At 36.7% G+C, this 25732-nt stretch overlaps 1 protein-coding gene and 1 pseudogene across 5 annotated transcripts in view; one reads left to right on the top strand and one right to left on the bottom strand.

The window, feature by feature from the left end:
- Window positions 1–958: 958 nt before the first annotated feature.
- Window positions 959–25732, top strand: part of CHD1 (chromodomain helicase DNA binding protein 1) — a 78918-nt gene continuing 54144 nt past the window's right edge. For 3 of the 5 annotated variants that reach the window (XM_074360407.1, XM_074360408.1, XM_074360405.1), the window contains exons 1-2: window positions 959–1095; window positions 3146–3343. In XM_074360407.1, the coding sequence (XP_074216508.1) occupies window positions 3291–3343 (53 nt within the window). In that variant the 5' untranslated portion in view covers window positions 959–1095; window positions 3146–3290. Of the gene's footprint in view, window positions 1096–1168; window positions 1289–1801; window positions 1822–3145; window positions 3344–25732 lie in introns of those variants that run through there. The other 2 variants (XM_074360406.1, XM_010956313.3) reach the window with 2 other exon arrangements.
- Window positions 17712–19010, bottom strand: LOC105070044 (Y-box-binding protein 1 pseudogene; annotated as a pseudogene).

The following is a 25732-nucleotide window of genomic DNA, read 5'->3' as shown; positions in this document are numbered from 1 at the left end:
GGGAGCCTTTGTCTCAGGTCGCCTCAGCGTAGGAGGCGGCGAGAGGTGACCACAATTGCCCAACAGTTGGGTTCCCAGGCTGCCCGGTGTGACGCAGCAACCCCCTCCCCGCCCCTCCAGACTGGCGCTCAGACCTGGCCGGGGGCCCGGAGGAGCTGCGGGTAGAGGCCTGGGCGACCCGACCCAGAGCACAGCCCCGCCCCCTCGGCTAATCCAGCACGGCCCTTCCGCGGCTCCCCGAGCCCCGTCAGTCTTCAACATCTCCCCACCCCTGTTTCCCTAGTTCCTTCTCAAACTCTCGGTCGCGACGTCCTTGCGCAACCGTTCCAAGTGACAGTAGCGTCCATACCCGCACGGAGCGAGCCTGCAGGTTCCACTTCTCGGGGTTCAACGCCGGGCCGCTAAGACACAGAGCCCGGGCAAGGATAGGCGGCCCACGGCCGTAGCCACAGTCCAGCAGCCTCTGCGCGGCCGGCGTGCGCGTTCCCATCAGGGCGCGTGCGCGCGCACGCACGCCGCCCCGCCACAGCACCAATTGCTTTTTTCCTACGCCCCACGACTCCAAAACGTAGCCCGTCCAACGTCCGCGCGCCAGCTGGTGGAGTTCGGCGTGCGCGCGCCCGCTCACTAGCCTAGCGCCTAGTGGGGAAGGGGAGTGAGCAGAGAAGCTGACGTCGCGCGGGAGGCGGGGGCGACGGCGACCTCGGTGGCGGCGGTGGCGGCTACGACGGAGACGGTTGAGCTTGCTCTCTTGGCGTCATGGCGGCTGCCGGGAGCCGATAAGCGGCGGGAGCGCGCGCGTGGCCGCGGCGGCGACGACGACTCGTTATTTCTTGCTTTTCCTGTGCCTGCCGTTGGTGCTTCAATAATGAATTGATTGTTGGATCCGCTCCTCAGGGGATCGCGCGTTGGAGGCACGGGCCGGGGCTTCCCCTTCCCCTCCGCGTCCTTCCCCCTCCCCCTCACGGACTCCCGCTTACCCCAAGACGCCCGGAGCCCGAGGACTCACTCGGCGCGGAGACCGCGGGCCCGGGCGCGGAGGAGGCCGCCGGTCTAGTCGGCTCCCTCCGCCCCGCGAAGCCTGCACGCCCGCCGGTAAGAAAGGGGGCGGCTGGCGGGTCAGGATGTGACGGGGAGGGCGGGAGCCAGCCAGGCGGAGGGCGGGGGCGGCGCGGTGGCCGGGAGGCGGCCCAGCGACCGGACTCCCGGCACAGGCCCGGGCGGCTCTGCGAGGGCCGGCGGCGGCGGCGGCGGCCGCCGGGCTTGGAGCGCAGGGGGCGTGTGAGTGGTGAGCACTGGCCGGCGCGGCGGAGCGCATCCTCTCGTCGAACGGGCGTGCAGCTAGCTGGTGGTGGAGCCCAGGCCTCCTCGGCGGGGGTCTGGCCGGGCCGCGAGTGGAGAGCTGCGAGGCGCGAGCGGCGCGCTTGGCCGGTGCACGAGTCCTGCTGCGACCCGGGCTCTCAGCACGTGGGGAGCGGCGGGAAGGGGGAGGGGGCGGCGGCCCGGGAGGGCGTGGGGTAGGTCTGTGGGAAGTTTGAGGCGGGAAGGGAGACTCCGGGACTGAGATGGAGGCCCTGAGGTGGACCGGAGGGGTTTGGGAGGCTGATTGGAGCTCTGCTGCGACGGACGGATGAGGGAGGAGGAAGGTTTCCCACCTCCTTTCGAGTACCGCTTTGAAAACTTAGAAGGAGTAAAGCAACTGTTAAAAGACGAGGCAAAGAGGCGGATTGAAGAGACTTAACGATTTAGGGCGAGTCATTGTTAAGACGCTTGAACCCGCAGGAGAGAACTTCAAGCTTTTGGAGCTTCAGAACTTAGGTGGTAAGAAGAATATGGGAAAGAGGATTTAATTTTGAGACGAAGGATAGGGGGAAAAGGAAGTTACAAAGTACAGAGAAAGCCATTTTGAGGGGCAAAAGGAAGGTGAAAAGAAAGGAACGTAAAGAGGAGTAAACTTTCTAAAGAGAGATTTTTCGGGAAAGAGGCAGTTTGTTAGAGTACCTAGCTTTTTAAGATCTAATTGCTTAATAGTAAGGCTCTTTGACTAGTTGGGATTAACATTTAACATCAGGAATAAATTGCTTGGAATAATTTTTAGATAACAGTTCTTGTAAAGTCTCCTGAACTGTAGTCTCTGGAGATTTAAAATCCCCTTCTAGATGCAGAGTTTGCTATGATTGAATTGGCAGCAGCCTGTTTCCCCTCTCTTTTTTTGTGGAATGGAAATAATCGTAGGAGTGAATTCTTTGCTGAGGTCGGAGGGCAGCTCTGCTTTCAGTCGTCTGTGTCGGTACTTTCTGGCTGGGGAAGGATCTGACGTCTCCTTCCCCCGCTTCTTCCTCTCCCTCCCCTGCCAGAGATCGCCTTTGTTTATTCGTGGATGGCTTGTAGGTGACTCTCCAGTGTTGTGCTCAAATCTTGAAAGGTGGAAATGTGTATTGGTCCATGATTTTTGCCCCAAATCCCTTACTTAAAAATCATAGTGTATAGTCTATTAGCGTTTTTTCCCCCAGTGGAATCTCTGCAAATGCAAACTGTATATATATTGTTTAATTCTTAAAACCCCGCCACCGGTTTACCTGTGAAAGAACACATTTATTTTGACCTGTACTTTTTTTTTTTTTTTTTTTGGCTAAGATTATATGCTATCCTTTTATTCTCCTGTTCTCGTGTGAGCGTTTTCAAAACTTTACCTCACTCTAGTATATGAAGTTTTTGGTAATAGGAGTTAGTGCTTGTTAAAGGTAACCTTTCCCCCCCTTCATTTGTTGACCAAATATCTAGTAAGTCTCCATGTTCTCTTCTCGGGATGTATGTATGTGTTTTATACTACCAATTGGCCTTAGTTATTTGTGCCTATAATGTGTGATATATATATACACACACAGTTGCTATTAGTCTAAAAGTTTTATCACTCTACAAATATTTTAATTTTTTCTGTTAAAAATAAATAGTGGTATGCTAAATTCTATTAAGTAGTTAAGAATGTAAGTTGGTGGAAGCCTACGTATTGTGATAAAAAGCCCTCTACCCCTTCCTTAGCACCTCTAAGTTAATTGGCCTAGGTAAATTTGTATAAGTTCTAAATGGACTTACCTTTATCTCTACAGGAAATTTTCTTACTTTCTTAATATCTTTTCTTTAGGTGAGTCAGAAAGGGTTCCAGGAAACCTGTGAATGTTGAAGAAAATTCATCTGTGAATTTTTGATATTCAAAGAGGAGTCAGTATTTATATTCATCTTTTAAACTGGGAAGATTTATTTTTTGTTTTAAAACCTCGATATTTACAATGAATGGACATAGTGATGAAGAAAGTGTTAGAAACAGTAGTGGAGAATCAAGGTAAGCACTTTATTATCAAGTATTTATTATGAAAAGAATTGAAAACTGGTGTGAGTCTTCATAGTTTTTCTAACAGGTGGCAGAGTTTTGAGATTCAGATTCCCTCTTAGCTATCCAAAGAGTAAAAAGTTTCTAATACATGAAGCTTTTTGAAAATACAGGTTTTTAATTATTTTTTCCCTTTGAGATACACAAAAATTTAAATGTGGAATATCTGGTTTAGTTAAATCTTTTTGAACGTTTGTATCGTTTGGGTTAATAATTGAAGCTAGAGAAAGTTTAAAAAAAAAGACGTTTAAATTAATTTGATGTTAGTACACTCTCCAAATAAAGGCAATAAGAATTTCTTTACTCATTTTTTTCCTGGCATTTTATCTTCTTACACCTGTGCTGTCTAATGTAGTGGTGACTAGCCACATGTGGCTATTTTAATTTAAATTAAGTAAAATTACAAAATATTCAAAAGTCAGTCATATTAGACATATTTGAAGTGCTGAATAGTCACATGTGGCTAGTGACTACTATGACGGATTGCACAGAAAACATTTCTTTTACTGCAAAAAGTTCTTTTGGACACTGCTGATCTGACACTGCTGTTAAAATACTGCTGCAATCCTTTTTTCCCCTTACTTTCTTTTCAAATTTGAGTTTTAATTATATATGAATGAATTAAGAATTGTTACTTGCAAAGAAGATATGGTTTATGGGAATAAACCATGTTAACGTGTAAGAATCCTCTTCAAATACAAAGACTTTAAATTCTTCTCTAGCCCCTAAATTTTAAGTTACTGGGCATATTAATAATACAGTGCATGTAGTTGTATGTGATTAACAAATGTAGAGATCAGGAATATGTACATTGGAGTCAGACTGCCTGATTACTTATCCTAGTTTTACTCCTTATTGGCTGAATTAGAGCAAATTTTTTAACCTCTAAAGCCTTGATTTTGGTACTTACAAAGTGGAGGTTGCAATATTACTTACCTTATTTAAAGTTGAGGATTAAGTGAGATGCTACATGTAAAGATTAAAATAGTTTCTGATAAAATGAACAGCCTGTATTATAATTAGCATCATGTTTTATGTCACATATAATACTTTGTAACTGAAACATTAATACAGTGATGGAGAAATGTTAAGAAAAAAGAACAGGAAAGTTTTGCCAGTTAGGAGAACTTAAAAATGTTGGATAGAAAATGAAACATGGGTATCTGTATTTGACCTGAGACTTGGAATTTTCTGGTTGTGCTTGGTATACTTTATCAGTTTCACAGTTTCTTTGAATAACAAGAACATCATAGGAAAAAAGGAACAGTATGAAAAGCAGATTGATTTAGCTGAACAAGTATTGGTAACTCTAGGAATTACAAAGCCTAAGTTGACTCTGTCTCTGCCATAACTAGTTCTCAGAATGATTTCTCAACTGTAAAGGAAGGAGAGTTGAATTAAGTGATTTTGAAGTTTTGTCTTAGCATTTAATTTATGAAGTGTATTAGGATTTCAGACAACAGAGTTTGACTGTAAGCATCAGAGTTGAGGAGCTAAATTAGAAGACTTGAATCTCAGCTTTGAGTTAAATCTCTACAGGTAAATGTTGACTATAGTAAGTACATAGATAGAAGAGTCGTATTGTCCACATTCTCTTATTCATTAATGAGCAATGAAATGGTTCATAGGTAGAAATATTTAGAGGAAATAACAGGAACCAAACTACCCACAAAATGTGAAATAAGACTCTTGAGAGTAAATCCTCTAATTGAGTATGTAGTGAGATAACGTGCTGTTATATTCTGACCCCTTACCTGTTCCAGTAATCTTTTATGTTGTTGCCACATCTACAGTGAAGGGGAGTAGTTAGTCAAATTTGATAGTATAGATGAAAAAAGTTAATCCTGTGAAAACAGATTTACTAAAGGAATCTTTTACAAGTCATATTCATTTTAAATAATTGCAAAGTATATTCTCTGATTATTCTGAGTCATTGTTTCTGCTATATAGGTTTTATGTACTTTTGAGCAGTGTGACTGTCGCGTTATCTAGTTCTTGCAGTTGCCTTGGTGTTTATCAGAAGGAAGGAGGCCTGCTTCTATTTTCCTTTCATTTTCTTCCTTACTGCTGTTAAGCTATTCTTTTCCTTTCTTCCAATGTTATTACTAACCCTTAGCGTACACCTACCAAAAGCTTTCATCAACAAGGCAGTATAGAGAAGGAAGAGTGAGGAGGTCAACTTTATAGATACAGGGATTTTCTTGCAAAAAACAAAAAGTTACTATAACTGTGTATATTAATATAGAGTAATGAGGGGAAAATATGCTCTTTTAAAATTGATATTTGTAAATCAGATATAAATTGGAATTTTTAAGGTATAATTTGATTGTTATTGATAGAATTTTTAGATGTGTTTTTGCTTCAGATTTTCTTTTCTTTTTTCTGGAAATTTGTGAAATGAAAAAGAATTAAGAAGTCATTTGGCATTTTTAGTTGATATAATTAGCTGTCTACTTTAAAAAAAATTTTTTTTTTTAATGTGAAAACATTTCTATAACCATGGACTGAAAGGGAGCAGAATACATAGGAAAATGTCTCTGGCTATGCTCTAACTGACAATTTTGAAACGTATTTACTAAGAAATGTGGGTCAGGATGCACCTGTACATAAGTTTCAGCTCAGCACAAAGTTTATTATATAACTGAAGTTAAGCTTTCTAAAGATACTATCAGAAGATTTCAAAGCATCAGTTCCCAGCTGTGTGATTTCTGTTGTTATTTGTAATGAAGTTTTTCAGATCCTGATTAGATATTTTTCATTTTAAAGTTCTCTTGAATGATCATTTGTCCAGGAATAGATTTATGGGTAAAGACCAGAAATACATGGTTACATTTTGCTAATTTTTGGATGAATGATAAATGCTTAATACTCAGAAGAATTTTGCTTGCTGTAGATTAAGTTTTCAATAATGTAAATTTGAAAATTTAATCACTTTAGTCTGTGTATTATGCTCTTGAAAAAGTCTTACAGGATGAGGGAAATTGTTGATGTGCTATAATGGTCTTAACAATTTAGAATTGATCTAGAGCTGGCAGTTGAACTTTGTTGACCTGATTCTAAAAAGAATTATTTTTCTTGATTCATTATAGTTTTTTATAGCATTAACAATGCTTGATTTAACATATTTATATTTACTTAGAGGACCTCTGTTGCAATTAAATTTCTTTGGCTTATTGAAAATATTTTAATTGTTTTAATGCTTCAGGAATCTTTGGATCTCACCCTGTAGTGTTTGGGTAGGCAGTGAGTAGGAAATATGACCAATGGAAATGTTCTAAATGAAAACCTCATTTTTAGACATTTAGAGTCTCTAAAAGCCTTTTTAAAGGCTTTAAGAAAGAAGCCCGATAGTCTAAATGGACTGTTAAGGAACACCAACTCCAAGTTTATTTGAACACAGGGCCATGTTTTTCACCATATATGTGTTAATGTCCTGTTTACAACTATGGTGTACCATTTTTGGAAACATTGCTTTCATGTATACACACACCAGAAATATTTCTTTCCATCAACATCAGTTTCTTTTAATAAATAAATCTGAACTATTTCTAAAGGCAATACCAGTTAAAATGGTGTTTCCTGAGCTTACTTTCAAGTTTTCTCAAGAGTTTTTTTTAAAAAGGGTCAGTTTATTCATAAATTTCCAAAATTTCTGCTAGGAGCATTTTAAGGAGGACAGGAAAATGTGATATCACAAAGCCAAAATGGCTAGAGATCATTTAGTTAAGGAAACTGGTTTTTTAAATTTCCTGTGATGTCATTAATTGCAGGAAAGTATGACTCTTTTACGTCTCATTTTTTGTTGAACCCTATTTCTCGATGCTTTCATTATCTTTTCCTATTTTTTCTTTCATGAAATATCTTGTACATGCTACTGAATCTAAGATCCTTTCTTAACGCTTTGAGAACTCAAACTGTTAAGCAGGAGCTTTGGTAATAGGTTACTCTATCCAAACAGAATTCACTGAATTAAGATTTTCACAGAACTTCCTAGGATTTTGTGGCTAATCTAGATTACTGTAATACACTTAGACTAATTTTTAACTGGTAAGGATAAGAGAATCAAATGTGACTTGACTTTTGAAGACATTACTTTTATTTACATAGACATGAGATAATGTGGGGACAAACATTAATGTGCAGTCGCCCCTTTGTTATATTGCTTAGGTCATTGCTTATTTAAGATCTTGATGACTTGTGCATTGTAGCTGGTACAGTTCTATGTTTAAAAATATGAGTATTTGTGGTGAAGACATATAGAATTGATGGAGAAAACTTTTTTTTTGCATTTTTTATTAAATAATTTAAAAATATTACAGAAATAGAAAAGTTACAGCTCCAGGTGTGGTCCTTGGGCCAGAAACATTGGCATCACCTGGGAGTTGTTCAGAATGTCCAACCTTGGACCCCACCCCAGACCTATTTAATCAGAATCTTCATTTTAACAAAGATTCTCAAGTGATTTGTATTCATACTAAATTTATATGCATTTATATGAAGCTGTTTGACTGGAGTCATTCACCAGCTTGCCACTTTTTTTTATCATTACTGATGTTGTTACTATGACACATGTTTTTTATTTTCTGGGAACCCCCGGAGAACTTTGTCATAGGCCATGGCAGCAAGACACTGGATAGATTTCATTTCTCTAGAAACAGTAATAATGACAACCAATAAATATGGAGCTCTTACTCTAAGCCATGGTGTGCATAGTGCATGGTGTATTTATGAATTTATCATAGCTTATCCTTATGAAACTCCTGTGATGTGTGAAGTGCTATGATTCCCACTCTCCAGAAGGGGAAACCAAGTTTATACTCCTTTTAAAAGTCTAAACTCCAGGCTTTACTTGGATTTTATTGGTTTTTCCATTAATGCCCTCATTCCTTTCCAGGATTCAATCCAGGGTACCATATTGCATTTAGTTGTTAGCTGTCCCCAGTGTCTTCTTATCTGTGAAAGTTTAAGTCTTTCCTTAATTTCCTTAACAGTCTTGAGAAGTACTGGCCAGGTATCCTGTAGAATGGTCCCCAATTTAGATTTGTCTACTTTTTTTGTTAGGATAAACTAAAGTTATTAGTTACCAATTATTAGGAAGAATATCACAGAGATGAAGTGCTCTATTGATCACATCATGTAGGGAGCATAATATCCACTTGACGTTACTGACGATATTAACCTTTATCTCTTGGCCAAGAGAGTATTTACCGTGTTTCTCCACTGCAAAGTTACTGTTTTTCCCTTTCCACACTGTTTTCTTTGGAAGCAAGTCACTATTTCTAGCCCACTCTCACGGGATGTGGTAAGTGGTGAGGTGGGTGAAAATTAAGTTCTGTCTCCTGCTGTCAGGGAGTATTTACATAATATTAAATGGAATTCTTCTGCAAAGAAGTGATTTCTTCTTCATTAATTCAGTCATTCACTTATATAAGCTTGGACCTATGTGTATTTTATACTTTGGGTTATAATCCAACAGGTTAATTTTGTTGCTCAGATTGTTTTAGCCTTGCCTATTAGGAACTCTCTTTCAAGTTGGCTTCCATATTCTTTAATGCACTCCCATTCTTTTGCCCTAAAATCAGCTATTTCTCCAAAGATCCCTGGTTACTTTATTGGAGAAAAGAGTATGAGAAGCTAAGATTTTGGTGCTGAGTTGCTACTCAGGTGTTGCTGCTTCTAGGTCCTCTCAGTACACAGAACATACAGAGCTAGTTTATGCCTATATATATGTACGCACACACACACATACATATATCTATAGTTGTTAGTAATTTCTATATCTGTCCATCTGTATACATGTTAAGGTAACAGTAGTTTGTACTGTTGTCTCCAACTCTAATCCTATTCAGAATTAGATCCTAACTACAGGATTCATCCTAACCTTTCTCTCCAATAGAGACAAACCTGACTCCCACCATCTACCATCTACCATCTACCATGCATGCACTTCAACCTCAGTGTATAAATGAAGCAGTTTCGGAATTTTTAGGCCATACTCCCAGAAGAAACAAATTTACCAATTATAGTGTTTATGTACAGTGTACAGTTCCTATTGTATTTAGCCTTATAGTTTCTAGTCAAAACCTTGTTTTCCAAAGTTACTCAAGGTAACTTTCCTCCTCTCCATCCCCCTTCAATGGTTATGTCATTAATTTGTAACAAAGTTAGATGAATGTCACAGTTTGCATTCCATCCTGGGATCCTCAGCCACATGAGTTGATGTTTTAGACTTGCTTATGTTACATTTACTTCGGTACACAGTTTTATAGGTTTTGATAAATGCATAGATTCATTTATCCTCTACCCCAGTACTGTACAGAATGAAAAGTTTCATCCTAAAAGTTCCCCTTTGTGTCCCAGGTCTACTGAATCAAAATTTTCGCTTTAACAAGATTCCCAGGAGATGTGTAGGCATGTTAAATTTACATGCATATATATGAAGCTATTCACCTGGAGTCATTCAGTATCTTGCCATGTTTTAAAATTATAGATTAAGTTGAAGAAAGATTATTTTGACCTAAAGGTGATAATGGAATAGCCAGGTTTAAATACACAACCAAGGAAGTGAGTATATTCAAACTCATGGGGTTGCATAGAAAATGGAACTGGGCAAATTACTAGAGTGAGGTAATGGGCTATATGGGAAGTTTTCATGGAGCTCTCTAACTCTTTAACTAAAGTTAACTTTTAACAATGATGAGAAATGATGTGATTTGGGAAGAAATGAAAAACAAATGATATATCTTCAGAAGCATGATGGAGAGGAAGGATTTTACAATAAATAAATATAGAAGTGCAATAAATAAGTACAAGTTCCCTAATACAGAGAATGTGTTGGACATCTTTAGCTTTGTAGTTCTTTACCCTGAGGTTTATTCAGTGTTGCACTGAAGTTTTTAAATGGTTTAGTCCCAGGTGGAGGAAGGAGAAAGAAAGAGGAGCTGAATAAACACTACATGTATTGAGAGATACCCATTGGGTGGGGGGTGTGTATTACCCATGTGAATGGGTTGGTCAGAACCACTGGTTTGAAAGAGGGGCTCTAGAAATCTTTTGTACTAGAATCAAGTTCTGGTATATGAACGTCTGAGAAAATTGCTTTTTATAATTAGGAGTATATTATCTGTCACTGTGACATGAGGTGACTGCTTAGAAGTCAGCTTTAAACAAATGCTAACCTGAACTTGAAAATTTCTTTATCTATTGAGATCTAAGTTATTGAGATTAACATACAGAGACATGAAAAGTTCTGATTAAACAGTGCTGGCTTCTGGGATCCACTGTCTACAATATCTATCAGAGCTGAGGTATAAGGCACAAAAATTGTGGGAAACTCTTCTTACAGAAAACTGTTCCCATTAACTGTTCACATCTCTCCTGTTAACTGCTTTCAGAAATACAGTTCTCTGTCGTCTTCAGATACTTACCTAGATGGTTGGGCAACTACTAAGTAGTGGATACCATCAGATGCTAAACTCTGAGATTCTTTAAAGCATATAATCAAGAAAGAGACTAAGTGTTAAATATTGTAGTATCAGATGGGTATCATAAATACAAAGAGAGAACAGTCTGCAGCAAGCAGTTCAAAAGTAGGAGACAGAAGTTTGATCATAAGACAAATGGTTAATCTCTACATCAAGCCCAATATCAGAATAAAGTTTTGTGGGGTTTTTTGGTTTGTTTTTGAGAGAGCGTTTAAAACCCTGGTAGACTTAAATTTTATGCATGTTAAAAGTCCTGGTAATGTGGCTTTTATGGTGGTGAGGTGTTTTGACAGGCTTAGGAAAAAGCAAAGAGTAATTTTTACACCCAGGAAAAATGATGTTAGAAGGCAATAAATACTATGCTAAAGAGTTTTTATGTAAAGGATTGAGATCATTGGAGAAGAGCAGAATTGGCCTAAATTTCCTCCAAGAAGGCTATTCTTGTTTTTATGCTTGAAGTAGATTATAATATGATTATTGCCATCTGATACAACTACTGCAGTATTCCCAGTTCTGAATTACAAAATTAATAAAAAGAAATTGGACTTGAAATTTTATAAGAATTGTAATTAGCTGTACATGAGTCCTGAAAATGTAAATAATCTTACATATTCCAGTTTTAGCATGTATTTTTGTACCAAAGGATTGATCTAGTGTGCAGTAGCTCATCTCAGTTATACTGTTCTTACATTGATCATTTCACTTTTTTTAACTAAATGACTCAAAGTACTGGAGGTTGTTCTTATGTGTAGCACACTCCGTGGCTATATGCAGAGTGATGAAATACCAAATTACAAATAAGTTTGTTAGAAAGTAAAGCATATAGTGCTGGGAACTTTGTTTTCTTGTGACAGTATTCATTGAAGTAATTAAAAAACATATAAATATTTTTAAAACCTTTTTTTAAAAGGCAAATCAAATATTAATTTCTTTAAAATTGAACTCTTAAATGTAGATGTTTATTTTATTGTTTGTGCTAATTTAAAAATCATGGATAATTTCAAGCATACGCAGAAGTAGTAGTACAGTGAACCCTCATATATACATCATCTAGCGTCAGTATATTTCATCTCATGGCCAATCTGGTTTATTCTGTAAATCCTACTTACTACTCCTTCCCTCAGTTATTTTGAAGATTGTTTTGAAACATATAATTTGTACACGTGTTAGACTTCTACATGGTAGGTAGTACTAATGGGGAAAAATAAATGTTATTAAGTTTGCCTGCTTATTATAAATGATAGAATTAGAGGTTTTAATCATATCATTAATACTGTAATAAATTTCTTTATATATATTTTTTATTGAAGTATAGTTAGTTCACAATGTGTCAATTTCTGATGTACAGCATAATGCTTCAGTCATACATGAATAAACATATATTTGTTTTTATATTCTTTTTCACCATAAGTTACTACAAGATATTGAAGATAGTTCCCTGTGTTATACAGTATAAACTTGTTGTTTATCTATTTTATATATATTGGTTAGTATCTGCAAATCTCGAACTCCCAATTTATCCCTTCCCACTCAATAACAGATTTCTTATGTATTTTATAAAACTTACTTAGTGACTTTCCATATGGACATAGTCCTTATTTCTCATCTGATTCCCTGAATGCTTACTAGAGGAACTTTTCAGTTTACTGTCTTTCTTTCAGATTCAACATGACTAAAGATTCAGCTATCTTTGAAATTAGTCATGGTAAATGTTACCTTTCCTAGCATCTGTTTCTAGCAGTTATATTCTTGTTTATTCAGTTAGAGACTTTAAGATGATAGAATAATACTGTACTTTAAGGAGAGTTTATAAGTGAAATTTTGTCTTTGATAATTTAGAATGCTAAAAGAGCTGTTTTGTTTGCTATTCAGTACCTAATAATGACACTAACTGGTTTTCGAAACCATACAGATTTTCTCAAACCTTTGATAGTTATTTTATGGCTTGTAGTAAATGATAAGGCAGATAACAAATTTTAATACAATGTAATTTTATAGAATTTAAAGGTGGGCTCATCTTAGTCATGATCTAGCTGAACCCTTCTCATTTTCTAAGTAATTTGCTCTAGGCTAATATATTTTAGTGAGATCAATACCTTAGAGTCATAATGGATTTTTTTTTAATGAAAGAGAATAAATATAAATTGGAATAGAAAATAGTGTTCCATTTTAGAGTATTTCATCAGGTTTTTGTTATGTTTACCTGTGTATAGGTGTATTGCATCATGATATGAAATGTATTTATATAACTCAAGGTTCAAAAAGTTCAAAAGCCATTGCCTGTGGCCACTAATTTTTTAAATTGTAAGTATTCAATACCTACGAATTTCTATATTGTTTCTCTAGGCCTGTTGAAGTGATAATGATCTATAAAAATAAAATAAAGGCCCCAATTTAATGAATTCCAGGATGTGGTTAGAAGAGAGATACATGTATAAACATAATTGTAATATTATGAAGGAATTATTAGTAACATGTGAACAAAATTCTATGAACACGTGGGCTAGAACAATGACCTGTTCCTGGAGAAATTGGAGAGCGTAACATGAAGGATATGATGTTTTGGGGTAATTTTAGAGTGAGAAATTTTATAAGTTGCTTCAGAGAGGTGTTCTCCAGAGAGAAAAGTGTGACGAATACTACCGATAACTAGCTCTAAAATCACTTCCTCCATGAAGCCTTGCCCCCTAATTTCAATTGCCCCATCTCTAGTTCCTCAATCAGGAATTGACCAATCCTTATACCTTTGATTCTCGTAAGCTGTACTTTTCCCATGGCATTTTGTTTGTACTAACTCTTGCTCAGTACTTCTTAGGTGAAGATATAATCAAATGAATTCAAATTACACATGTATAAAACTTGTTATTTCAAAAATGTTTATTGCACAAACCTTATTATAGCATATTAGTTAGAGAACCACTTAACATGCTATATATATTAGAGTCCTCAAAACACAGGGTCTCAAAAATAGTTATTTTTTTTCATTATTAGGTAAGTGAGTGCTTCCCCTTGAGGTTATCCAGGTACTCTGGCTAGTTGGAGCAGCTTGGTTGTCCTTAATATGTGGCTTCTATTATTCCGGTGCTTGGCATTTTCAGCCATCAGGAAGATGGGAATTGGGGGGATTTAAGGCAAACCAGTTCATGTTTAAAGCTGAGATGTAGAAATTTCACATCACTTCTAGCCATATTCCATTGGCCAAAACATGTTCACATGGCCACCCAAGCTGAAAAGAGATACTGGGAAGTCTATAATCTGTATCTGGGTGGGCATGTGCTATTTAAAACTGGAGTGCCAGTTATGTAATAACAAAGAGCAGATAGGAAGTAGATACTGGGTGAGTGAGGAGGGGCAAGTAGACAACATTCATAGGGCACAAACATTAAAGAAGTATTACTAAAGCAAACTTTGAAGTAATGATTCTGATTTTGAACTCAGGAAAAAAAGTCAAAATTTTTTTTATTCTAATAGCTTCTAGTATATATTAGACAATATGCTTTATACCTTTTTTTTAATATTCACAGTAATCCTTAAGTATGTTTGTTATTTCTATGTGATAGAAACCTGACACTTATCTAATGAGTGTACATATATAAATATAACGAGAAGAAAGGGTTGGAGGCTAGAAGAAAGTAAGTCAGGGTTGACCCTCAGAACATCAAGTTAGTCCTGAGTTTTCCCACAAGTGTCTGTCAAAAAATTCTTTCAAAAACTCCCTCAAAGAAGTCCTTTTTAATGGCATTGACAATTAAGCAGTAGTTAAGGAAGGGATCAAGAAATAAAATGAGAACTTAGTGTAGTGTGCTTGTTCTTTAGAGTAGTAAATACAGTTCTTTGATTATGTATTTATTACTGTATTTGTCAGGCACACAATCCTCTATTGTAATATATCTGTGGAAAATTAGTTTACCATCTATCAGAGTATCCTATAACATTTCTTCTTCTCCCTTGAGGCTAAATTCGTCTAAATTCTACCAGTTAAAAAAAAATAGGAAAGAAAAAGGAGGGAAATAGGATATATTAGAAAGTAAATCCTTATATACTAAGAATAAAAGTAAATAAATGAATAAATTATATAATAGAGTTAGGATGAAATCATTGGTCTAAGCCTTTGATATAGGTAGTCTAATTACATATGGTGTTTAATGCAGTCTTTTTTTTTTTCTTCTGTGTTAGTCCTTTTGTTCTGAGATGTTTTCTTCATTCCTCCTCAGTACTTCTACACCCACTTCAGTATGACTTTCTTTTGTTTTTCTTTTTAACATTTTTTTATTGAATTATAGTCAGTATGACTTTGTTTTGACTTTAATCTGTTTCAGGATTTTTTAGGGCCAGTTTCTTCTATTGGTGATCTGGTTGGTGGTAAGGAAAGCAGCTGCTCATTGCTACTTTCTTAGGTCATTCATTATTTTACTCATTCTTCCTCTATATCCCATTGCAGACTAGTTTCCAATTCCTGAGATAAAAAGCATATTTTTCCTCATAATCTAGAAGAATCTTTGTTTATTCATTTGAGAATACATCATTCTCAAGTACCCATTATATTTATTAGTGTTTTTTTTAGTTCAGAGGACTGATTTGAGTGGAGAGTTAAGTATAAAGAAAGGTATTGCGATTCTGTCATAATGCTGTGCTGAGTGAACAAAGACTTTCACTCCAAAGCACTTTCTACCCACAAACACATCTGTTCTTAGAAACAATGGTCAGTACATATACTGTAAACTAAGGAAAAAGTGTGCAATAATTGCATTTATGTATTTACATGCAATATAATGTATATGTGCAATCAAACTGTAATAATTCTACCTAATAAACCTGAAAAAGAAAAAAAAGCAAGTTAAAAATAAAATGATTTGAGATTAAAAAAAAAGAAAGAAAATACTAAATAATACAGAGCAAAGGGGAAAAATGTAGGTGCACAGCTGAACTTTAGAGGAAACTTTCATGTGCCAGGAACAGAAGGGAACTTAAAGAGCAGTAAGGAGCACCTAGTAAGCTCTGAGCAAACATGGCAACACAGAGGGGATTTGAAAGGATACAGGCCCTCTAGACAGGAGGCTGAGGTTGATGTTGGAACTAATTTGAATACAGAATTAAGTTTCCTTAAAGCTGGGACCCTGGAAGGGTTGTCTCCTCTGAAAATGGTCCATAAAACTCCTTGTATGTGCCTTCAAGGATTTTTTTTGTTGTTGTGAGGATAAAATGGAATATAGTATCAAAGTATTTTGAAAGCTATGGAGATATTAAAACATTTGTCTTAATTAGAGTATAAATAAGAAAAAGTACTATAAGGGCCAAACAGCTAAAATAAATGAATGAAACTGTCCAGGTATAAGACATCTGTTTAGGGGAGGTGACTAGTGAATTGGAGAGCATATACATCATCGAAAGGAACCAGTGCTACTAAGAATAGACAGTTGTGACTCTATGGGAAGTGGGTCTAGTGTTTTCAGATCCTCTTCAAAGAAAAACTTCTTAAAATTATTTTTCCCAAAGCAATTTTCATTTAGATGATTTGGAGGATGAAAAAACCCAAATGAAGAAAAGTAGAGTCAGAGAAACCAGGAGTAAAAATAAGAAAATTCCTGTGAAAGACTTTGGCTTATGATGTTTTTAAATGAAAAGTAATGAGGAGGTACTATTCACAAATATATTTTCAGAGTGTATCTACAGGTAGGTGGGATGAGGATTAGCACATTTTCCAGGTACAGAGAGCTGCTTTATATCAAGGCTGTGAGGTGAGGAAGCATGGCAAATTTAAGGGCTGAAGGAAGTCAGTGAGACTAGGGTACAGAATAGAGATAAGAAAGTAGTTTTAAGATAAATCAGAGAGGTAGGCAGAAAGCAGAGTTTAGTCATTTTATGCTAAGAGCAGAGGTAAGCCGTTAAACCCCGCAAGGTGCTGGCTTCACCATGTGATATGGGACTGGGCCCAGGCATATGTAATTGAAAAATTGGAGCGGAATGATCATCTTGATGTTGGTTAGAGTTTGAGAAGCATTTCTCTAAGCTGATCCCTAGATACAGAATTGTAACATTTTAGTTACGTGGAACTCATAAGGAAGTAGTAAACCACTGATGATAGCTGCACTAAAGCTCCTAAAAACTTAACTTGGAAAAAAAAAATTTAAAAATGGATTTAATGTCTTTCTTACTGAACAGAATATTAATTTTTTGTGGTCATTCAAGTTATTAAGAACATTGACTTATCATAACCTTGGGAATATTAGAAAAGCATATTGGCTTTTATACTAAAAGAACCTATGCAAATGTGAATTTTAAGCGCTCTTCCTACTGTCAGACAGCTGGAAATTTTCAAGGCAAATCTGAAAGGACCAAAAAAGGGAGCATCTCCTAGCTGAATCAGCCCTTATTGAATAGCCTTCTGGGAAGTACAACCCAACATTTCTGCATATGTCTCATTTGTCAGAACTTTAATAGCCACACATAGCTACAGGGAGTTTGTGCTGTGCGCTTTTTAAATACAGGGTGGACCGTAACACTGGGATTTCTGTTACTAAGGAGAACAAGGTGACATTCTGAGTTCAGAGACTGGCAGTTTCTGAGGCGGCTGTTCTATTACAGTTGGTCTTTGATTTCCCTTCCTTAGTATTTTTACCTTTTTATGTTTCTTTCTTTTTTTTTTTATCAAGACCTTTATTAACAGGTGCTTGCAGTTTGTTGACTTTTTTTTTGAAAAAGTCAAGCTGTAAACTTTTATTACAAATTAAAAATGAGGTTCTTAAAAATCTCAGCTTGACCAGATATGAACCAATTTAAAAACCTTTAAAGGTGTATTGAGAAAAACCAGGCTTTTTTTTTTTTTTTAAACACGTTTGTTGTTACCAAAAAGAGACATCTTTAGGTAAAAATAATAAAAACCCCATGCTGCATAGATAATGCAGATAGTTCTAGTTATCTGGTCAACAGGCAAAAAGCAAGCACTTAAGGTCTTCAGCTTCAATCTTTTGTTCATTTCTTATTGCTGGAATTTCATATTCATTTATTCTTGTTGGATGACTAAACCGGATGATGGTAGAGATGGTAAGCCGGCATTTACTCAGCCCCGCCCTGCTCAGCCTCAGGAGTCGACGAATTCTCAGCTGGTGGATCAGCTGCTTTTGTCTCTTTGCCATCTTGTAGCTTAGGGTTTTCTGGGTATCTGCGTCGGTAATTGAAGTTGCGGCGGTACCGACATTGAGGTGGCTGCTGACCCTGGGTCTCATCTCCTTGATTTTCCTTATCTTCTTCATTGCCATCCTCTCTGGGCTGTCTTTGGCGAGGAGGGCCCCCGCAGAGTCGTGGTCTATAACCCCGATACATATTCTGCCTCACTGGTCTACCTTGTTCTCCTGCACGCTGGTTGTCAGCACCCTCCATCACTTCTCCCTGCACAGGAGGGTTGGAATACTGTGGTCGACGCCCACAGGGCCTCTGCATGTAGTAAGGTGGGAACCTCCGCCTGCGGTAGGGCCGGCTCTGCTGGGCCTAGCCTTCGGGAGCGCTTTCTGATCCCTCATTCTTTTCCCCACTCTCACCATTCTGGTAGTTCTGCTGGTAATTGCGTGGAGGACCCCTGCGACGTCTATAGCGTCTGTAATGGTTACGGTCTGCTGCGTATTTACTGCCTTGCACTGGAACTCCACCATGGCCTGTAATATTTGCTGCCTCTGCACCCTTTTCTCCTTCAACAACATTAAGCTCCACAGTCTCTCCATCTCCTATACTGCGAAGGTACTTCCTGGGGTTATTCTTCTTTATGGCAGTCTGGTGTACAAATACATCTTCCTTGGTGTCATTCCTGTTGATGAAGCCATATCCGTTTCTTACATTGAACCATTTTACTGTTCCCAAAACCTTCGTTGCGATGATCTTGTCCCCGCCGGCAGGCACCTCCGATGTAAGGCCGCCTGGGCCGCTGCTGCCCTTCGTGCCGGGCTTGGTGTCAGCAGCGTTGAGGGCAGGGGCGGCGGGGGGCTGCTGGGTCTCAGCGTCGCTGCTCATGGTTGTGGTGATGGTGACTGGGGCTGGCTGCGGCAGCTGCGGCTCCTACCGGGGTGCGATGGTAACTAGGCCGGCGGCGGCGGTGGGGCTGCTCAGGGCTCTCTGGGGTCTGCTCTCCGCTCCCACTACCGATCGAACTCCTTTCTATGTTTCTTAAGGCAAAGCTTTATGTAGTTCTTACATATTTAGTTTGGCCATTTTATTGACTGATTTTAGGTACTTTATTTTTCATACCACTGAATGTTTACTTACTTGCTTGTTTCATATGCTTTTGAGATCAGCGGCTTTAAAATTTTCTCATTTTTGTACGTTTTACTACCTGCATATGAGATTTCACTATTTTAAATATTTGTGACAAAAGCTGTGGTATTGGAAAAATTTCGTTTATTAAAATTTTAATTTTGAAATAATTTGAAATTACAGAAAAGTTGCAGGAATAGTACCAATAACTTTGCCCAGATGTACTAATTTTTACCTTTTTGCCACATTTCCTTTTTATTCTATGTATATATACGCACATGATATGTGTGTAGTACATATTTATTTTTCCTGAATTATTGAGAGTAAGTTGCAAAAATCATGCCCCCTTTTGTGTTAATACTTAAGTTTATATTTTCTAAGAACAAAGGAATTCCCTTACGTAAGCCCTGTATAGTTACTAAGTTCAGGAAATTTTACATTAATGTAAAACTTTAATCTTTAGTCTATTCCGGTTTGGTCAGTCATCCCAGTCATCTTTCAGTACAGGGTTCAGTTTAAAATTAAATACTGGATTTGGTTGTCATGTCTCTTTAATCTCCTTTAATCTGAAACATTTCCTCTTTCTATGTCTTTCATGACAAGCATTTTAAAGGCCATAGGCTAGTTATTTTATTGAATATATTTTTAATATACTTTTTCTGTTTCTTTTCTTTCTTTTGGGGGGGGGAGTATTTTTGTTTATTTTTTGGCAGGAAAGGGTAGTTAGGTTTATTCATTTATTTTCTAATGGAGGTATTGGGGATTGAACCCAGGACCTTGTGCATGCTAGGCAGGCCCTCTACCACTGAGCCATCCCCTCCCTAAATATATTTCTTAATTTAGGTTTGTCTTATGTTTTTTTATGATTTGATCCAATTTATGCATCCCCTACACTCTGCATCCCCTTGCTGGAGGACTGTGTGAGTGATGATAATGCCTTTCACAAAGGTATCAAATTGAGAGGCTCATAATGTCTGTCTGTCCCTATTGGTGTTATTAGTTTTGATTGCCAGGATAGGGTGATTGTCTGTTTTTTCTACTGCAGTTTCTAATTTACCTATTTCAGCTAATAAGCAATTCATGAGAAGATGCTTTGAGACTGTGCAGATAATCTTACTCACCAAAGTTTCCCACTTGATTTAGCATCTTATGGTGATTTTTATTTGAACCAATATTTTCTATGATGATTGCAAAATGGTAATTTTCTAACACTACTACCCTGTTCACAATTACTGGTTGACATTCAGAATTCTATCAGAGCCCTCCTATGAAGTCTGTCTGTCTTTCCTACCTGCCTTCCTATCATCAGCATGGACTTGAGGATTCCTGTTTTATTTACTGGGTAATAATCTCTTATTGTCTGTTTTGATACTCAAATCAGATTTGGCCAGTGGAAGCCCATTCAAGTTGACTTTTATATAAAGTTTTGTTTTTCTTCGTTTTTTGTTTTTTAAGTATTTTGTTCTTTGGCACAGCAAGCTTGTTTAGGTTCATCTTGCACCTTCCTTGACCCAGCTTCGAATTTGCCATTTCTTTTTCTTTTCTTTTTTTTAATGTATATGTATTTTATCAAAGTATAGTCTACAATATGTCAATTTCTATGTGTGCAGCATAATGCTTGTCATACATGAACATACATATATTCATTTTCATATTCTTTTTCACCATAAGTTACTTCAAGATACTGAATATAGTTCCCTGTGCTATGCTGTATATAATCTGCCATTTCTCAAGGGACTCCTAGTTTACTTAAGTGTGGATTTGTTTTTAGAAATCAAGATCTGGGTGCTAGGTGATAATAAATTTAAAACTTGAAAGGGATATATACATGGGTTGATAAATAGCAAATCAGAAGATACACTGCCATAAATACAAAAAGATACATGCAGTGGACCATTTTTTGTGTTACTGTTTGTGTATCAAAAGACTGGAAACAGCATATTTATCTTTGAGGGACAGGTTGAAATTGTGATATATCTATCAAATGGGGTATATGTAGTTGCATAAAGGAATGGGAAATATATCTATTCCTGCAGTGCTGTGGAATGATCTCCAGGATACAATGTGTGTATAACTCGGCATCATTTATATAAAACTGTAAATATGTGAGTAATCATTTGTGAATATAAACATACTCTTATTCATAATTTGCTTATATTAAAAAAGGGAAAATAAATGAAAAACTTAAAAAAAATTACTGTAGAGGGAGAGAGGACATGGTATAGAGAAAACAAGGATGGAAGCTGGATTTTTACTATAACTTTTGAGCTCTCAAGTTGGATCCGAGTAAATAATAAACCAACGTTAAATCAAAGTGAATAAAAAGCAGTCCCTAAAAATGAAAGCAAATTATGCTAATTAAACCAAATTGGTGGCCATGCAGAAATGAATTAGTTTCGTTGACTCAAAGCAATAATTTGATTGGGGGGCTGAGTATTCCTGAAGGCCAAAAAGAATTTAAAGAAATCTTAACATTTAGTAATCATATAATAATGGTATTGTTACTGTGAAACTAGAATGTATATTCTAAGATACAGCAAGTAAAATAAATGAAATGCCTGAATTACTTCAGTCTGAGGTGAGAAGTACACAAGATGAGCCTGGTTCATCTTGTCAGACCAGAAAGAGAGGAAACTATCAAAGATGACTTGAGGTCATATCAGAAGGATTCAGGAATTAAGAAAGGGTTTTCTGCTCACTTAAGATGGGACGATTTGGACAAATTATCAACGATAATAGACTGTTAAAACTGATAATTTCAAATCCATGGATTCATAATGAGACTTAGAAAATTACCGGTCTACTTTGAAAGGCTGCTAGGAATTTAACTCATTTTGAAAGCTGGAAAATAAGGAGAAGAAATGAAATCCCTCTCAGATATGAACTGTATACCTTAAGGTTAACAAATATGATGAGAGAAAGTTTCTCTTTATAAAAATACTCCACCTATTAGTGAAGAAATGATATATTCGGTAAATAATGATATAATATCACTATTTTACTGCCTCTGAATATATAGTAGATGAAGCCATATGATCAATTACAACATTATATATAGGGCTGAAAACATTACATATAGGGCTTATGAGGAACTGTATAATGGAAAGATAAAGCTGAACGTAACTGAACACACAGATTGAACTTAACCTCATGCAAAAGGAGACAACCAAACATTGTTTCTTCCATTAGGAGCCCACAACTCTTAAAAAACATTCTTGCCTAGAAAAACTGAACTTAAATCTGAGCCTCTAGATCTAACAGTTTACAAGAAATACAAGAGAAAGAAAAAAATATGTTAAATAATACCACAGGGGTACAGTCAGCAAAATCTGGAAAGCCGGAAGAGTCTACAGAAAAAATTACCTAATTCTTCCACAAGATAAATTGCAAGAGAAAAAAAAAGGAGGGAGAAGAATCTGTCAGATTAATGAAAAAGACAAGAAAAATGTGACTCAAGTGCAATGTGTGAACCTTGTTTGGATTCCCATTCATAGGCAATGAAGAAACAAAATCAACTAAAGGGATAAACTGAAGTGGGTATTTAATATTTACTTTAATATTTAATTTTAAGGAGTAAGTGATTTTTTACAAGTATGATACTAGTATTGTTGATGTTTAAAAATATTTTGTTACTTGTTTTACATGAGTACTGAAATGAAATGTTTATGGATGAAATTTTAATATGTTTGAGACTGTGTGTGTGGGAAGCTGAATTATTTAAAACAAGATTGGTACGAGTTGATAATTGTGAAGCTGGTTGATAGATTATATATAGTTATTTGTTATATTGTTCTCTTGTTTTTGTTTGAAATTGAATATAAAAACAAACTTGAAAAGAAACTAATTTCAATTGTATTTATGTTTTAAATATGGTATTTCTACTTAATTTACCTTAAGAAAACTATAATTTTATCAAAATACCCATAAACATGATGGTGGGTTTTCTTTTGTAAGTTGAGAAAGATGAGGAAAAGAGTTCAGTGTTTTTAATAATCTACCACCTTATTACTTTTGTACTAGTGGGATTTAATATACTTAACAAGGATAACTCTTTTAAGTGCTATACAGATACTTAACGTTGTATAAAAAATCAGTGGTATCGGTTACTACCTAAATAAAATGTTATTTAGGGGTTAGAAATATTTCTTATAGCCAAACTATATTTGTGAATTTAAGGATCTGTATCCATGGATATCTTTGATTTGTTTGCTTGTGTATATATCCATCCACACATCAGGCATATACATTGAGTTCATTTAATGCTCACCCTTTAAAGAACAAGTAAAAATCCCAACATTCTAGGAACATGTGGTGGAATAACAAAGGTAGGTTACCAAAAAAAAAAAAGAAAAAGAAAACAGAAAACTACAGTGATTATTACATAGTATGCTTGCAGCCAAGATAGTTATAGGTACAGGATGTTGTGGAAATGCTGAGGGAAGTACCCCTGATATAATTTGGGGTAGATTTAATGTTGGAGTCAGGGGAGATGGGTTGAAAGAAAAAAAAAAGAGAAGTAATTATACAAAAGCAGGAAGTGGAAAGAGAAACTCTCAGAGAATTACAAGTAGTTTACCACCCCTAGAATTAAGAGTTTAAGTGGGAAACTGGCTAGAGATAGGTTGGAAGAGACAAATTTCTGAAGGACCTCATAGGTGTCCAAACTTTGTTACAGAAACACTGAAGACTTACAAAAAGAAAGTTAGGCCATGTTAGATTTTCATTCTAGAAAAAACATGCAGCAGTGGGCTGACATAGAATAATCCTAATACCTAAGGTAAAGACATTTTAATAATAAACCCTCTTATGCCATTAGAGTAGCCTAGACTCAGGCTGTTTGCGTTTATCTCCGGCCAGACTACTTCTTTCTAAAGAGCCTGAAAAGAAAGATTCCTACATTCACTTAAGAATTCTGATTTATTAACAAGGAATTTTGACTAGCTGTTCATCTGGAACGACTAATCAACATACAGTTAAGAAGGCACATGATAGCCCTCCAAATCCAATCATTCATCCATCTACTTTTCGAGTATTTATTGAACACCTGCCTGTGTAAGGTACTCTGGAAAATAAAAACAGTACCTCAAGAACCTTATAAGCAGTTAAAGTGAAGCCCTTCTGCTTAATTCTTCTTTCTTAAAGGATTATTAACATCTTCACTTTCTTCTAAGTGTTCCCCAGTTACTGTACCAAACTTGTTTATATCTTCATCGCTCCCCATATCCCTGGACCAGTTACCTTAAACATAGCACATCATGGTATTTATTGGTTGACACGACTGTCTCTCCATATCAGGTTACAAGTTCTTCAATGGTGAAAGCTTTGTCTCAGTAAGTCAGACTCAGTCTTCCCAGTGCATAACACGCTATAGTTCTCGGTAAAGTTTCTTAAATAAATGGTAGATGTCTTTTACCTAGTGGGTTAAAGGAAAAACAAAATTGTGTGTCAGGAAAAGTATTTTCTCTAATATGCTTGCTCATATTTCAAGGAACCTAAGTAAAATACAGCAATTTTTGTTTTTGTTTCTTAATTAAAAGGCACTATGCTGTTTTTGAACCTTGTGACTAGTGGGTAGAAACTGTTGGAAAAATGATCTTGACATCATAGACTTTAAGAGGCAAATTTTTGTTTCTGTGAAGAAAAACATTCCACTAGATTCCCAGATTTTAAAAATAGACGTTTGTTCACACTTTAAGCATTTTAATTTATATCTAAGTTTTGGAATCAGAAGTCTTCTTGCAGACTTTTGTGTCTGTTTCCATGTAGAAACTATTAACTCCTTGCTCTTGAAAAGGAGAAATTACTTTTAGAAAGGGGTTACTTTTTAGTATTGCAGTCTGTTTTCTTGGAGTAATACCTCCATCTGGTGGTATTTCTTAAAATTACAGCAGAGGACCTGAAGCTTGAGTTTTGTTGTATAGAAATAAACTACGTTACCTGTTGTTTGTCATAGAGCTGGATGAAATTACATCAAAAGCTTAGTGTACCATGTATTTAAAAAACTTAATGCCCTGGTTTTCAACAATTCAAATGTAAACACTATGGGAACAGATGGCCCTCAGGATTACACAATCAATCATTTAGACGAGACTATTTCTGGTCTACCTTGGAGTGAAAATTAGTACTGGAGAGAGTTAGTTTCTCAGCTAACTATTTATTGCTTTCACATGTGTGTGTATAGCAGCTAGGAATGATTGTGAAAAGTTGCTATTTCAAATTTATAACTGAGGAACCATAACAGATTCAATATAATTTTCTGAGAAGCACTTACTGATCTTCTTTTTTAGTAAATTGTATTTTATCATCGCTCAGTTATAATATGCAACATTCCTCTGGGATGGTGATAGAAAATAGATGTAAACTTGAAAACAAGTTGAAACTACAAATAAATTTGTATTCTACCTTTTACTATGAGGATATTTAACATTTAACCTTTTCTTCACACAATTTCTACTTTAGCCTTTTAAGAATAGGGATTCTGACTTAGACCTCTTGTCATCCCAAGTTTCTAGATCAAGATTCTGTGCTTGGTAGGTTTTGTTCATTATCTTGGAGGAAGATTGTGATCTGATTGCTTATGTTTTAGCCAAAACTGTACTAAGTCTTTTAAGTT

Source organism: Camelus bactrianus, chromosome 3 (assembly GCF_048773025.1).
Source record: "Camelus bactrianus isolate YW-2024 breed Bactrian camel chromosome 3, ASM4877302v1, whole genome shotgun sequence".
NCBI lineage: Eukaryota > Metazoa > Chordata > Mammalia > Artiodactyla > Camelidae > Camelus > Camelus bactrianus.
The sequence above is the reverse complement of the archived record's forward strand: the minus strand, read 5'-3'. Positions and strand labels throughout refer to the sequence as shown.